Source organism: Mastigoproctus giganteus, chromosome 7, assembly GCF_048544385.1.
Source record: "Mastigoproctus giganteus isolate SK-2022 chromosome 7, ASM4854438v1, whole genome shotgun sequence".
NCBI lineage: Eukaryota > Metazoa > Arthropoda > Arachnida > Uropygi > Thelyphonidae > Mastigoproctus > Mastigoproctus giganteus.
The window spans coordinates 65,023,826-65,041,200 of record NC_143581.1 but is presented as its reverse complement, the minus strand read 5'-3'; the positions used below and the strand labels follow the sequence as shown (position 1 = coordinate 65,041,200).

At 35.8% G+C, this 17,375-nt stretch overlaps 1 protein-coding gene across 6 annotated transcripts in view; it reads left to right on the top strand.

Annotated features, from left to right (window-relative positions):
- Positions 1 to 17,375, top strand: part of Prp4k (Pre-mRNA processing factor 4 kinase) — a 301,728-nt gene that overhangs the window by 146,588 nt on the left and 137,765 nt on the right. For all 6 annotated transcript variants that reach the window (XR_016547202.1, XR_016547200.1, XR_016547201.1 and 3 more), the window contains 2 exons: positions 8,581 to 8,695; positions 16,753 to 16,823. Coding sequence is in view for 3 of the 6 variants with exons in the window: in XM_090377695.1 (XP_090233821.1) it covers positions 8,581 to 8,695; positions 16,753 to 16,823 (186 nt within the window). In the remaining 3 variants the exon portion in view is untranslated. The remainder of the gene's footprint in view (positions 1 to 8,580; positions 8,696 to 16,752; positions 16,824 to 17,375) is intronic.

Below are 17,375 nucleotides of genomic sequence, written 5' to 3'. Positions count from 1 at the left end.
CTTTATAAAAGACAAATTTTAATGTAAAAAATGAAGTATAACATGTAAGAAATACTTATTTCATGTGTTATTGGGAAACGAATTACAGGAAATCGATGTATTATTGATTTCAACTTACAATATTTTCAACATACAATGGGTTTTGTAGAATGAATTACCATCGGATGTTGGGGCCCACTGTATTTAGTGTATCCACTTTGCAACCCAGTCAGCAAAGCTACCACTTTTAGGTTGGCACAGATATTCCGTTTGTACTCTTGATAGCATATTTTTTGCAAAAGAACCTGTAAGTTCTTGTACATTTCCTTCATGTGAACTGCATGGGCCAATAGTATAGGTAGATACTTATTTCCATTATGAAGTAAAACTGCTCTCAAACTAACCTTGGATGAATCAATGAAAAGCCTCTACTACTCTGAGACGTACTCCAGGTGTAATGCTTTAATTAATTCCAGGACATTGTTACAATAAACCGAAGCACCATCCATAATAATTTATGTTAGATTGCCTCTTCCTATGAAAAGACACCTTGACACCCTTTTCAAGAAGAATCGACTGCAGAAGCTGTGATCGTAGCAATTGAGCCTTGATTTTTGGTGAGGTCCAAATGTCTGACCAAACCGTTCAATTCTGCCTGCATCATTAGATGCGGCTTTGCAGGATCAAGAGTTGGAAAGTCTGGATCTGTACTCATTCTGGGTTCTGCATCTTCTGGAGACTCCTTTTCCGATCCTGAATCAGTCAAGTACATAAAAAACATTTCAGGTGGCATTGGCATTGTATCATTGTGATTGAACCGGCCTTAGAGCAGGTGTGTTGGGATACTCTATGCTTCAATTTCCCAGAAAAACCAAAAATATTGGTCATTGCAGAAATAACAATCGTTTATGCAGTCTAGAGGTACCCGCTATAGAAGCAAAAGGCATCAATTTATGTTTACCTGTAAGCCAGACTGTTAATGTCCGCAAACACAATCTACAGCAAATCTTTCCAACGCATACTTTACCTTGATTTCCGACCTTACATCCAAAATTGAGTTCATAGGCTTCTCTCACAAGTTGTGACAGTGGCTTCTGCTGCGATTTTGATACCACTTCTCTGAAAATGTAACAAAAACTATCAGGCTTATTTCAGCAATAACATAACATATTTCATGTACAGTTGGAATACATGCATATAAAAACACAGTTCACAATTTACACTTATGCACACACATCACCTGTTTGCAAACACTAATTCACTAAAACACTTCACACTGTTCACCTCTTGCTCTCTGAAACAAACTTTTTGATACTTGGTTTACTTGGTGCAGAACCCACTTGTATATGTACTGGTAGAAAAGTTTCTAGAAGGCTTACAGTATTTATAAAGAACTCTATTGAAAGTTCTAGAACCTTCCAGAAACATAGTCCTTTCTTCTGCACGTAACAATATTTTAGAATGTTGTAGAAAGCTTCCAAATGTTCTAGAAATATCCCAAATGTTCTAGAAAAAAATAAAATAAAAAACAGATGGAAAAGATTATTAGAAGAACTACAGGTCTTGATTTTTGGTTATTAACCTATGATATTTGAATACTAAGGGTGATGAGAACCTTTTCTCATCACCCTTAGTATTCAAAGGAACCATATCTGCATTTTTGCAGATATGGTTCCTTTAATGCAGATAAAAGCCCATATCTGCATTTTTGAACATATTTCCTAGGAGATTCTGTCAAAATTATTTCAGCGATGAAATTGCCAACCAGTGTTATTTTTTAAAGTATTTGGTCCATGGAGTTGAAAATGTGAGAAGGACACCTATTACAGTGTCTTTATCTGTATTAGAACGTCTCTGTTTGGAAGAGACAGTTCCCAACACTTCTGGCTGAGACCCAAGCCTGGATGTCCATTAAGAGAGATTTTACTTTATTAGCATTAGCATTAGTAGAGGCATATGATGCAAGAAAGCAAGCTTATTCAGCATCAGCCAAAAAAAAAAAAAAAAAAAAAAACCAACCACTACTCCCATTTCACCCCTCCATTCGTTCGAAATACCTGTCCAGCTGAGCCTTAAATTTGTTTAGGCTATCAACTTCAACAACAAGCGATGGAAGTCTATTCCATAAACCAACTGCCCGCTGGCTAAAGGCAAATTTCTGCACATCTATCCGACATCTGTCCTTCCTCAATTTGAATTTATGCCCTCTCAGGTGATTATTCTGAGCAAGAGGAAGAATTCCATCGGCATTGAGCATGCTCAAGCCATTCAAAGCCTTATACACCTCTATCAGATCACCTCGCCGATGCCTAGTCTCCAGGCTCTCTAATTTGCAAAATTTAAGCCTTTCTTCGTAAGATCAACCCTTTGTTCCATTCACTAATCTTGTTGCCCTTCTCTGTACTCGTTCCAGCAGCTCTACATCCTTCTTGAAATGAGGCCTCCAGACCTGTATACAGTACTCAAGGTGTGGCCTGACCAATGCCTTATACAAGGAAATAATCACATCCCTGTCCCTGCTAGAAAAATTCCTGTATATCATTGACAAGACACCATGAGCTACTCTTGCAGCTCGTCTGCACTGCTCAGAGAACTTCATATCTGCCTGCACAATTACCCCCAGGTCCTTTTCATTCTCTACCACTGTCAGCATAGTACCACAGAGTTGATACGTTGATCTGGGGTTACTGTTTCCCATATGTAGTACTTTATATTTGTCAATGTTAAACTTCATTTGCCACCTCTCAGCCCATCTGCTCAACCTTTCCAGATCCTGTTGCAGCAGCATGGTATCAGTAGTGTCCTTAACAACCCTGCCAACCTTTGTATCGTCTGCAAACTTGGACATTAAGCCTGATACACCATCATCAATATTATTTATAAATACAGAAAACAACAATGGACCCAACACTGAACCCTGAGGAACTCCACTAATAACATTAGTCCACGTTGAGCAGTGTCCATTGATTACCACTCTCCGTCTTCTGCCACTCAACCATCCCTTTATCCATAGCAGCAATTTGCCTCCAATACCACACTTCTCCAATTTGTGCAGCAGTCTTCCATGCGCAACAGTATCAAAAGCCTTTCTAAGATCCAAATATGCCCTGCAGACAAGACCTGCCCTTAACAAACCCATGCTGTGTCTGAGCTATAACTGAATTCTTGTCCAGATGATCCTGCAGTGCTTCTTTAACCAGTGCCTCCATTAATTTTTCTGGAACCGAAGTTAAACTAACAGGTCTATAATTACTTGTGTCAGCCTTTGATCCTCCTTTGTGAATTGGGGTCACATTTGCACATCTCCAGTCCATGGGTACCTCCCCTGAGTCCAAAGAAGCTCTCATAATTATGGCTAGGGGTTTGCTTACTTCCTTTGCTGCCTCCTTTAATATAACTGGATAGATCCCATCCACCCCGGGTGCCTTTTTTATGTTTATCCTCAACAATTTCTCCTCCACTTTCCTCTCAGTTATTAGAAAATCATCTAGCTCACTGCTAATGTTTACTTCACCTACGGCATTCCCCTTCCTGAATAACTCCTCATGTGTGAATGTAGATGCAAAATACTCGTTTAGATTGTTAGCCACCTGAGCTGGATCCTCAACTGTTGAACCATCAACATCCAGTGGACCAATCTGATTCATCCCTTTCCTTCTTGAGTTTAAATAGGTAAAGAACTCTTTTCTGTTTTTCTTTGCATCCTTTGCCAAGGATTTCTCATAATCTGCCTTTGCCTGCCTAATCTCCTTTGTGACTTGGTTACAGACCAACTTATATCTATCATAGGCTTCCATGTCACCCATTAATTTGTATGTATCCCATGCATTTTTCTTCTCTGCCATGTCTCATTAGTTCATCTGATAACCATTTAGGCCTGAATCGTGAACAATATTTCTTGGTTGGTATGTAAAGCCTGGTAGCTTCCAAGATTAGTTCCTTGAATGCTTCCCATTTTGAATTTGCTGTTGGTAACATCATCAGTTGGTCCCACTGTATAGAATTTAAATACTGTCTCAGACCATCATAGTCGCCTTGACGAAAGCAAAAACCCTTCCCTTTACCTCTGATGGTAGTTACCTCCTTGAGTAAATCCCACTTCAGCACACTGTGATCACTGCCACCCAGTGGTTCCTTTATCTCCAGATTCCTAATGCATGAAGAATCACTACTGATAATCAGATCAAGAGTATTACTCCCTCTAGTTGCCTCCCGAACATGCTGGTGTAGAAAACAATCATCCAATAAATCCACAAAAGCCTTGCTAGTGTGTGAGTGACCAACCCACAAATTCCAGTCAATATCTGGGAAATTAAAATCCCCCATTATAAGACTCTCTGATTTACTGGCCCATTCTATTTCCCTGTACAGTATCTTATTATACTCATCAGAGTCATTAGGCCTATAGCACACTCCTACTCTCAATTTTGATTTACCTATGCTTATGTCACACCAAACTGACTCAACACTGCCCTGTCCATCGATGTTGACTGGCTTCACTTCCTTCGATTTTATGTGTTTTTAAACTAATAGCATAACCCCTCCTCCCTTCCTATCCTGTCTATCCTTTCTGTAGACGTTGTACTCCCCAAATTCCAGTTCTGCATTCCTTATATCTGTGTGACACCACGTCTCTGATATCCCAACAATATCTGCCTTTGATGTTTTGAGTAATACCTCAAATTCATCAAATTTATTTACTAAACTCCTAGCATTGGTGTACACGCAAGTATACATGCACCTGTTTCTATTCTTAGCTACCCTAACACAACCCATGTGTTTACTTGTACCGCAGTGACTTCCAGCAGTCTCTGAAATATCCTGCATCTTGTTTTTCAGGCTTCTGCTCATTCCAATAGAAGCAGTGCAAGAATCTCTTTCACCTCTGCCAGTGGGTACTGTTAATCCATTAGTCTTTGTCTCCCCCCAAGCTGGCAGTTTTCCGACCCACCTAACACTGCATTGATAGCATCAGAAAATATTCTTGCACCCTTTCTATTTAAGTGTATCCCATCCCTAAATAGAAGCAATCTCTCCTGTTAACAAGTACATTCCAGGCTGAAAAAAAATTCTACCCCTTGAGCCTTGCACAATCTTTCCAGGGCCGAATTGATTGACAAGGCTCTCATCATATACTCCCTCCTGTCGTGTCTGGGCAGAATTGCAGACACTTTCAAATTCAACCCTACTTCACGGCTTTTTTTCAACAGTGACCTGTACTTGTTAAGTAATTCCGCTGGTCTCCTACTCTTAACTGTTACAAAAGATAAAATACAATAGACTTTCAGAATAGCAGCACCTTCGGGGATTCAAGGTGCTGTTATTTCGATTTTTCTGTTATCTAGAAAGTTTTATTTTTAATATATTTAATGCAGAAATAATGAGGCTAAATAAGAAATAGAAATTAAGAATGCAATTTTATTAACTGCACTTAATAAACATAAACATGTTGATCCAATTTTATATTTTGTCATTAATACATTCCTGCTTATTCCCAATTCTATTTTCTTCATTATATCTGCGCAGGTAGCATAATGGTATTGTCACCGTCCTCTCCACACTGAGTGGAAAAGGTCCAGGTTTGAATCCTGTCGATGATGCGAAGAACTTTTATGGGCTTTTTTTTCTCTCCATGGCTGAGTAGTCAGTCTCAGGCGTAGATAGCAAGGTTTTTTCCCACCAAAACAGGCAAATTGAGCAGAGAACAACACAATACACATGGGTATATGAATTACCATTCCGGGTGACCCTAATGGAATAGTTTGGATTATATCAAGTTTGCCACTAAGCTTTATTGTTGTTCTTTTCTTCTCTATATGAGGTTTCTTAACTTTAGGAGCCATAGTGAGGGGTTTTTAATTTAAAATAAATGTAAAGCAGTGGTATAATCTGTGATATCAGTACAGAATTCACTTTGAAAATGGCAAACAGTAAACAAATACTGTAATCACGTGACTTGCGGTTTTCTTCTTTTGGCACTGCAAGACATCTACGCTGTATGTATACATCCAATCTCAACGTGCCGTTATTTGTGGTGCCACTATTTCGGCAGTCTACCGTATGATTAAAAATGAAAAAGTTTTAATTTTTAGTATTCAGCAGCGCAACCTGAATAATTCTTGCTGTTGGCTTCATGCATTTCTTGAGAACACTGCATTCAGTAAAATGTTTATGAGTTACTATGCCAATTAAACCTGCTAAACTTTCAAACTCTAGGATATAACTTGTTGACTAACACAACTGAAACATTTCACAAATAGTAATAATATAACTATGGCGTGTATGCTTACGGATTGATTCCAGTGCCACTTTGTGATTCTGTTTATTTGCTGCCTACCCACCAACTCAAAATAGTGAGAGATTAGAAAAATAATCACTCGAATCCTTTGGCCTAAACTACAATGGAACTTGACAGTAGTATTTTTTTACTTCAGCTATAAAACAGACAAATCTTGAGTGTTACATAAATGGAGTTCTATCCAGCTGTGTCTCACCCTGTGTTCTGCTACTTCAGGGTATAGAGGCAGTGTAGTTGACTTTCACAAACCTTTAATAATCGTGTAATCTTCTGATATGCATTGATTTCCTAATAAAAACTTCTGTTCTTTAAATTCCTTCCCTAGAATTGACTAAATCTTCTCGCATTATTCAATAAACTTTTTTAAGGCTTCTAGATCTGCCTTTTTCCACAAATCTTTTAATGTGGATAGTTTTATCACTTTTTAATTTCTTCTCTTGTTTAAAAATACACTAAGACATAAAGGATCATTTTGGAAATATTATTAACAAATATTGCCTTTAACTCATAAGTTGAGTATATGGAACTATTTCTTGCCACCATATTTCACAATCCTTTTTACATAGAAAAATCCTGAACCATTGGTAATCCGCAGTACTTACAAGTCAGTCTGTCACCTTACCTTTGGTAATGAGACAGTTTTTACCTGCATCTGAATGAGGAGAAATATGATTAAAATAAAATGTATTTTCACAAGTTGCAGTGTTTTTTTTTTTGTTTGTGTTTGTTTTTTTTTTTATAAAACAGCAGTGTTTTTCACAAGTTGGTAATTTGAATAAATTACCTAATTAATATGTAATTGGGTAATTTAATTAGGTAAGCACTGACACAAAAAATCGTATAAGACACTTGCCAAAAACTGAAAAGCATCCTGTTGTGTCTGCAGTAAATGTGTAGTTTTTAAACAATTTGGCTTCACTTCATTTACACAGCTTTTTCATGATGTAAGGAAGTGAGTGTTTACTGAGACTGAATAACCTTTAGCACTTTGCTTCATAGAAAGGATGAAAATTATGGTAGTTAAGGGCGAATAATGAATTAACAAGCAAGAGAAACTTATTATTTGTTAACAGTCCGCTCAAGGAGAGAATTATGTAAAAGTGTGAGAAATAAAAATGAGAAGATTTTTACGAAAAAATTCTTATAAAATAATCTTTACAGCTGTGAATGTAAATTTTATATTTACATTGCCGGAATTGCTTACCATATTTTGGTTTTTTTAATGAATTTTTAAAAAAATCATTAAAAATAACTACTATAGTTCTGAATATAATATATTCATAAATATGTTAATTAGCATAAAAAAACTATAAGCAAAAAATTTACTTTTAGCTGCACTTGTAGTGACCAAAATGGCTACTTTCTGTCAAAAAGTTAATAATGCAAAAAGTATATAAAGTCATTCCCCTAACCTGAAGGATATTCTTAACAAATTTTTTCATCAGTCCATTTGCCAGAGAGAAGAAATTTTAGCACATTTCAAAGACCAGCAGTTTCTGACACAATGTAAATTTTGGTTTGATTGGGCTATGTGCACAGAAGTTATTGAGGATTGGGAGTGCTCACAAATATAATCTTTACAGCTGTGAATGTAAATTTTATATTTACATTGCCGGAATTGCTTACCATATTTTGGTTTTTTTAATGAATTTTTAAAAAAATCATTAAAAATAACTACTATAGTTCTGAATATAATATATTCATAAATATGTTAATTAGCATAAAAAAACTATAAGCAAAAAATTTACTTTTAGCTGCACTTGTAGTGACCAAAATGGCTACTTTCTGTCAAAAAGTTAATAATGCAAAAAGTATATAAAGTCATTCCCCTAACCTGAAGGATATTCTTAACAAATTTTTTCATCAGTCCATTTGCCAGAGAGAAGAAATTTTAGCACATTTCAAAGACCAGCAGTTTCTGACACAATGTAAATTTTGGTTTGATTGGGCTATGTGCACAGAAGTTATTGAGGATTGGGAGTGCTCACAAATATGATATACTAGTGCACTATGTAAGCTAAAAGTGAAGTAATTTTTTTTTTTTTTTATGACAGTGTTTTCATGTTTACATATTTTCATTTTTAACAATATTAATAGGAAGAAATTAAGAAATCAAATGCATAACCCCTGTTTTTTTCCTTTCTTTTCTTTTTAGTTGGCATTAATGGTTGGAGAGGGTTGCTCTAGGATGTAGTTGCAGATATTTGTTGCTTGTATTTGTGTTAATTAACAGTAAATTACATATATAGTGAGCATTAAATTAAAAATATATTATGTGATTGTAAATATATTCCTTGTTTCAGGCTGCTGCTGACTTTTTGGCTGAACAAGATGAACAGTCATGTGACTTTTTTGCTTTTATTATGGATAAGAGAAAAAATATGGGCTTGCAAGAAACATTAGATTCGACAACTGAAGGTAATTATAAAGGGTCATTACTATTAGTATTAGCTGTGTGGTGCAAGGAAGCCCTGGGCTTTTGCTGCACCAGCCATAAGAAAAAAAGAATAAATAATAATTAATAATCCACCTATTTGACTCTCATCACACAGGTATCTATCCAGCTCAGTTTTCAGTTTCCCCAAGTTGTCAGCCTCAACAACTACCTATGGAGGCAACTTATTCCAATAATTAACAACCAGCTGGCTAAAAGAAAACTTTCTGCAATCCAATCTGAACCTCCTCCCCCATAATTTGAATTTTTGTTCCTGGTTCTGGAATCATTTATAACAGTGAAAATTTTACATTTTACTTTCACTTCTTAGAACCTTATACCTCAGTCAAATCTGCTCAACACTGCCTAGTTTCCAAGCTCTGCAGTCAACATATTTGAAGTCTTTCCTTATACGGGCACTCTTTTGTCAATCTCACCAAGCATATTGGCCATCTTTGGACCCTTTCACAAAACTCAGTGCTTTTTTTACGTGTAGGCTACATACCCGGACACAGTATTCCAATTGTGATCTTACAGTTGCCTTATACAGTGATGTTATTTTTATAAGTTTATAAAAGATGTCTATGTGATGAGTAAGTGACTGTGAAAATCCTTGAGGTTGAACTTAAAATTGTGTATGGGTTAAAAAGCAGGACTGTTCTTTCTGTGTAATTTGCTTTTTGCTTTGTATACCCAAATAGATATAAACAGTTTGATTGGAAGAGAAGTTTTTACTATTTGGCTATAAAATTTACTAATCAAATTCATAGAAAATGGATACACTTAAGTGTTATTATACATTATTGACCACTTCACATTGTAAGCATTATTCAGCTTTAGCATTAATGTTTTAAAAACCTGGTCCTCCTCTCTCTCTCTCGCATGCGTGCACCCAGATACATGCATGCACACTCCTGTCTGTCAGTAAAAATACTTCTTTATACTGTATTACATATTCAAGGTGTGGCCTTGTCAACTCATTTTATAATGTAACTGTAATTTCCTTATCTTTACTAGTAAAACTAACTGATAGGCTATCTGAAATTACCCTCACCAAAATGCAGAGCCTTACATTTGCCAGCATTACATCAGTTGCCATTTTTCAGGCCAGTTAAAATAATTTTGCTGGCCCTGTTAAAGCATAATATATTGGTCACAATTGTTAACTACCATACCAACCTTTGTATTATGATACTTTGATAACATATTTGTTATAAAATCATCGATGTAATTGATTTTTTAGATATACATTCCGTGTATACAAAATATGTGTACCACTGACAAGAGGCTTGTTACAGACTTCCTTTGTGACTGAGAGGTATAGATGTGGTGAGACATGTTTATACATCTTGAGACCTACAAATCAGATGACTTTATAAAACTGCAAAGAGTTTCTTCTGCATTTACTTTTTTTCTGGAGCAGTTGTGCTAACTGGTATATGCTTTTAATGTGATTTTCATATTGTGTTTTTGACAGTGACAAATCATGGTTATGTGAATAAGCCAAATATATTTCATTACATTTGCAGTAACTATTTTGTGGTGAAATGCAGGCATAATACAACATCATTTGCGAAAAATGTGTATGCTGGAGATTCTGAACTCACCTCCCCCATAAATTGTTCTGTACATTTGTAGGGGGATTGTGAAATGTGATAAAAAGATAGCCATGACATTTGCCATTCCCATGGTGCAGAGGGAACCTTAGGATCATATTAATCTCTTACTTTTTTTCCATAAGTGCAGCAGGTTATAATGCAAAGAACAAGCAGATCATTGTGTACCTTAATAACATTACTTCAACTGTATGCCAGTACCCCATGTATATGAGCTACCACCTCCACCAGTTCTTGAACATATGCCATCAAATCCCAGATCTGATGATCAGGACACATCATACTCGAGACATATGGTATATGTCCCGAATTTTTGATCTACATGTTGATATTAAGTGTTGTGATGAAGAGATTCACCGCTCTGGACCACAGCTGTTTATACAAAGTGAACTCAATGATCTTGTGAGAAATTTAAATCTACCCAAAGGGTTTATACAGAGCTTTTAGGATCAGGACTTTAATACAAGAATGCCAGTTCCAGAATAGCCTTTTCAAGGTATAGACATTGTGAAAAAGAATTGGTTCCCCATTTTTCCAAAGAAGGAGCGGTGATATTTTACAACAACACTCCTGCAGTTATGAAATTTGGAATTTTCTACTATCTGACAGAGTGGAGGCTATTTATTGAAGCACATTGAAGCAAAGCCACAAAGGAAGTTCCTTCATAATGGATACAAGGCTACTTCATTCCTGTAGCCTACTCACTACACTTAAAAGAAAACTGTGAAAATGTTAAGCTTCTTTTGGGAAAAATTCTGTACAAAGGTCATGGTTGGCTAGTTTGTGGAGATTTTAAAGTTATCGGTCTGCTATTTGGCCAACAACTTGGTTACAAAATACCTTGCTTTCTGTGTGAGTGAAATAATTTAGCAAGAAGCAAACATTAGGAAAGGAAAGTGTGGCCAATAACAGTCTCTGATACCAGGTTCAAAGAACATTAAAGATGAGACACCAGTGGATTGAAACAAAGTACTGTTATCTCCAATGCTTATAATCTAAATGTAGTGAAACAGTTTGTCCAAGCCCGGAATAAAGAAGGAAATTGTTTCCAGTATGTCTGTACTAAATTTCTATTGCTTAAATATGATAAAAATCAAAGCATAAATTTTTCATGAACCTCAAATCTGCAAGCTGCTGCTAGACTCTGTATTTGAAGAATCCATAAACCCAACTAAAAGAGATACATGGACTGACATCAAAAATATACTATACAGTTTCTTAGGAAACAATAAACACCCAGATTATGATATGCCTGTGAGTGACATGCAGAGAAATTCATAAAACTAGGCAGATATGAGCATTAAGGTACACTTCTTGCACTTTCATATGAATTGTTTCCTAGAAAACTTTAGTTGAAGTGAAGTGCAAGGGAAAGATTCCACCAGGATAAAAAAGAAATGGAAAAAAGGTACCGGGGTGGGGTCAGATGGTATATCAATATTGTGATTGACTACTGCTGGATGCTTTAAAATACCAAAAAAAACCAAAAGCATCTCTACCAATATATTCATTTTTATTTTTATGTGTAAAAAAATTCTGAAGTGAGAGAGCAAATATCAAGTAACTTTTGAAATTTCCATTAAAAATATAGTTCAGCTTACTTATCAGCAGTAAAACATCAAAGAACCTTTTCTTAAAATGCTGACTGGTGTTATCCCTATAAAGTTGCCAATGATTTTCTGAGTGCTGTCTTGAGTGTGTGTGCACCAATTTGTTTCAGCCTTGTCTAGTGCTCACATATGCAAATAACTTAGAATTGTTTCTTTGCCCTGTTTAACAAAGTTTAGTGAACACTAAACTTTTTGTTAACACTAAACGAAGAAATAGGACCCTGAACACTAAAAATGTTTAGTGTTCACTGTCCCTGGAATTTATTATTAGTGTTAGAAAATTATGCTGTTATTTGGTTTTTAGGAGCATTAGCAACTAAGGCTATATTGCTCCGGGGATATGTAGTGGTCATTTCCTGACCTTTCCGTATTTGGTGGTCACGGGCTCGAACCCCGGTCTAATCAAGAAGCATGTGCTACGCACTGCTGCTCCTGCTCACCTGGCTACGGAGGTGCCTAGCAAATTATGCAAAAAAAAAAAAAACCTGCCTACATAACCTTCTGGGAATTTGTCTATTTCTTACTTAAAAATTATTCAAATTTCTCATTTCTATAATATCGTATTTAAGTTTGTTCCAACAATCAACTACACACTGGCCAAACACAAATTGCCGCTCATATATCCTGCAGCCATCCTTCCTCAGTTTAAATTTGTCCCCTCATATGTTATCTGAGCAAGAGGAAGAATGGCATCAGCATTTAGTTTACTCAGTCAAATCAAATCCTTGAACACTTGTCATCATGTCCTTAGGTGCCTAATTTTCAAAATTTGCAGAACTGCAGCCTGTCTTGGTAATAGTATCCATTTTGTTTTCCTCACTGAACTTGCTCTTCTTTGCACCCATTCCAATCATTCAACATCCTTCCAGAAATGAAGCTTCCAGACCTCTTGCATTACTCATGATGTAGCCTTATACAAGCGTTACCTTATACAATAATATAACCACCTCCTAATCCCTTCAGGAAAAATTCCTGTATATCATTGACTAAACACCAAGAGCTGCCCTAACAGCCCTCATGCACTGCTCAGACTTCATGTCTGACTACCCAGTTACCCATAGATTTTTTTTTTTGCAAGTAGGGTTACCACATAGTTGTTATGTTATTGTGGGATTAATGCTATCCATTCATATTTGTCAGTGTTAAACTTCAGTTGCCACTTCTTCAGTCCATCTCTTCTCTTACCCATCAATCTTATTTTTCTAGGTCTTTTTGCAGTAGCATTCCCTTCATTAACCACTCTGCCAATATTTGTATTATTTACAAGTTTAGACACTAAACCTGATATACCTTCATCAGTATCTTCAATAAATATAGAAAAAAAATGATGGGCCCAGCTTAACCAGGGGGACTCCACTAATAACATTAATTCACAAAGCAGTGTCCATTGATCTGTGACTCAACCATCCCTTTATCCATAGCAGTAACTTGTCTCTGATGCCAATTTGTACAGCAATCTTTTATGTGGTACAGTAATACCCCGAAGTTACGCGATAGGTGGGTCCGACGAAAATCGCGTAAGTCGAATTCGCGTAAGTCGGGGTACAACTTTGCATATAAATACATATAAATTTTGCTTAATTGGGACCAAGGACTAACAAAAACACTAGTTTAGAAGAAAAATATTAATAAAATTGCAGTTCTTTATACATATTAATACAAAATATGTATTAAAAAAAACAAATGACTTACGTAAAAACAGTTATTTCGATGTCGATGGCTTCATAAAATCTAACAAATTCGTCTGACGACACAGCGCCTTCTTTTTTTCACGCAGAATTTCTTCGTAGCAAGCTAATAATTTTTTTTATTCCTTGCTTTGTAGCTATAACGCGTTCTTCGTTGGAGTCTATGTTTTCGAAAATTTTTAAGCCCTTTACAATTTGAGCCCTTTTCAATTTTCAACCTGTCAAGTTTGCAATTGTCATGTGCTTTTCGCCGTTGCTTCATTTAGGCCTGTAGCACGTGCATCACATGGTCTTTCATCTCGCTCAAAGCGTTTCACAATTTCATATTTTTTCTCTATCGACAGAGGCGGACTGGCCATAAGCCTTAACGGGGAAACCCCGGTGGGCCAGTGTGATTTTGGCCATAAACCATAGTATGAGGCCACTATAAATTTTCCCGGGTAAGAATTTTTGACCCAGTCCGCCTCTGTTTATCGATAATTGCTTTTCTTTTTCTCTCTGAATCTGCAGTGTCTTCGCCAGGACGCTTCCTTTTCACACCTTTTAATTAAGTATTTTACTCATTTTTACATTTTTAGGGAATAAAGCACAGTTACAAAACGAGGAGGCACGCTTGATACGCATAAACAAAGCTGCGCGCATGTAGCAACTGAATAAACAACACCATAGAGGCAGAGATACCCTATTAACACCTCACATTTCTAGGGGTTACTACCATAAAACAATAAAAATCCAGTTGCGTTTCTGCTAGTGAAATCTGTTATAAACTGGTAGTAAACTCGATCTAATTTCATTTGCGATTATACCGATAGCTGGAATTGTGTTGGTTTTTACGTTATTATGGTGAAATGTGTTTCCCCTTCACTGATATAAAAAACATAAAAGCAACAAAGTTGAATTTTGTTCATCTTTCGCTCTCATTCTCCGCCGTCGCACCGTATATCGATAACATATGAAAAACGACCTTGAAGATAGTGGGCGGCAGCGTTGCCAAACGAAAAAAATCAAGAACCGCTTAACTCCGAGTTCGCGTAAGTCGGGGTAGCGTAAGTCGGGGTATTACTGTACTCCAATTTGTATAGCAATCTTTTATGTTTTACAGTATCAAAAGCATTTCTGAAATCTAAGTATGTGATGTCAAAGTTAGTTTTTGACGCAGTGATACAGTATAACTGCATTCCTGTCAGAAGGTTTGCATTGCTTCTCTGACGAGTGAATCATTATTTTCCCTGGAGCAGAAATCAGGCTAACAGGTCTATAATTACCCACTTCATCCTTTGATTCCCCCCCCCCAACAATATTGGGGGGAAATCAAAGGATGAAGCATAATCCTTGATGGCGCATAAGCTGCTTTGGCTATAATGCACCTATTCAGTTATTATATGAATATATCTTGTGAATAGGACAGACAGTTTATATGGTTTGCACATCTCCACTTTATACATATCCACACTTAATCCAAGGATCCTCTCATAATTATGGCTAGAGGTTTACTTACTCCTTTTGCTGCATTTTTGAAATATAATTGGACGTATCCCATCAGCTCTGGCTGCATTGTAATCTGTCACTTCACTTATTTATATTCATCTCATGCAACTTGCTTTTTGTTACTGTCTTTGTTAGTTCAGTATTTATCCATTTTAGTCTAGACTTCTAAAATTACTAATCCTTTAAGGCTATTGTAATTTCCCTTATAAAAATTAAAACCTTTAACTCTGATAACAGTCTTCAGATATATTAACCTACATTAACATATTTGTAAGGTAAACATATAATCTTATTAAAAACTTCCATCTTATATTGGGAGTACTTGATAAATAAATCCAAATCCAATTTCAACTTATTTGTGAACTTGACCACTTGTTTAATGAAACATTCCTCCACTTTCTTTGTCATTTTCAGTATGGAGAAGCAAGCTCGGAGCTGTTCTCATTGGGTATATTGGCTTACTATTTAAGAAGAACATTTAGAAAGTTAATCCATGAGACTAATGATGAAGGCAAACCAACTGTTCAGGAGTTTTGGAAGAACTTTAACATCAGGGATGCCATGTACATTATTGTTGAGGCATGGAATAAAGTTAGGTGTATGAATAGTGTTTGGAAGAACATTTATCCTGACATTGTGCATGACTTCACTGGTTTTGAAACTTCTGAAGAAGTTCATGGGGATCTGGTGTCTTTGGCAAGGCAAGTTTTTGATCAAGTTGAGTAGGATGTTAAAGAGCTGCTTGAGTTACACTCACGGCCCTTAACTAATGAAGAATTGACCGAACTGAATATAGGTAGGCATTTGATGAAGAGACCATGGAAGATGAAGATGCAGGCCTAACAGAAGAAAACAGCCTTAACAACAAAGAATCTTAGGCATGTTTTTAACCTTGCTAATGAATTAACATGCATTTTTCAGAGTTGTGATCCCCTGCCTTATCATTTTGCTAAGGTAACATGACTCATAAATGACTGTCTTGCTATTGTGATATTTATGACACTAAGATTCATGGTAGCAAGCAGATGAAGTTAGACTTCTTCTTCAAGAAAAAAGTCAGCGAACCTCAAAGCCAGTCACAGAAGCAGCAGGAACTTCCGCTACAGTTGCAGCAACTTCAAGTGCTGAGGAAGAGCAATTGTAATTAGAAAGAATAATAAAAAAAAAAATTATTTTTATATTTTATTAATAATTTCAGTGTATTTCCTAATTGTTATTTAGTGATTATAATAAATTATACTATATTAAAGTTTAGTGTACAATAAAATAAGTATTTCCTATTCATATACATTTTCATATAAATTTGAAGTTTTTAGTTGATCTGGAACGTATCTCCCACATAATACATTAGTTCAATGGGAAATTGGCATCCAGTATACGTCATTTCGTTATAAGTCGTGGTTTTTAGGAACATAACTACAATGCATACGAGGGCTCCCTGTATATGATGGATGTTATTTCAGTTAATGTTCACTGAAGATATGAATAAGAATTGAGATGTATGCCATTAAGGTTTGAGATTTCAAAGCAAGAAAAAACAAGCAGAAGTTAATGGAAGTTATGTTCATTGTTATTTATTAAACACAGTAATTAGATCTAGATATTGTTCCTAAGTAGTTATCTGTTCCCTTTTTCTTAGGTCCACCAGAAAAGAAACAAAAATTGGATATGTTTTCAGAAGCAGCTGATATGTTTTCAGACAGCTATAATGTAAGTTCCCGAAATAATGGTATCAGTATATATTTTGAATTTCATAGTTTTTCAGGCACTTCAAATTCTGAAAATCTTGATAAGTATACTTCTGTTTGTTATTGTGGAAAAATAATTATTACAGGAATTACAGCATTCATTTTTTTAACAAATGCTAAATTTGGTAAAATGTTTCTACTTACAGTGAAAACACTGTATTAAATTTTTCATATCACATTTATTTCCAGCATCGTTTTGGAGGCTTTTAAAATATGTGAAGTGTAACACTATAGTTTTTTTTCTCTGATGTCCCTATTCATCTCTTAAGTTTAAGAAGCAGTTTGTTAGTTGCAGTAATTAGATCTAGTATGTCTGATTCATGCAGATCTTGATTAATATATGAGCTATGTTCAAATAGTTTAAAAAGTTTTGGGAAACTGAAACAATACTTAGAAAACAATGAATCTTACCAGCTCAGGTGGACCTCCTTTTAAATTGTTTCCCAGGCACTGTATACTTTGATTACAGTGCTTCTGAAACTTCTAGAAGCATTTCTAATAGATTTCTTTTGAA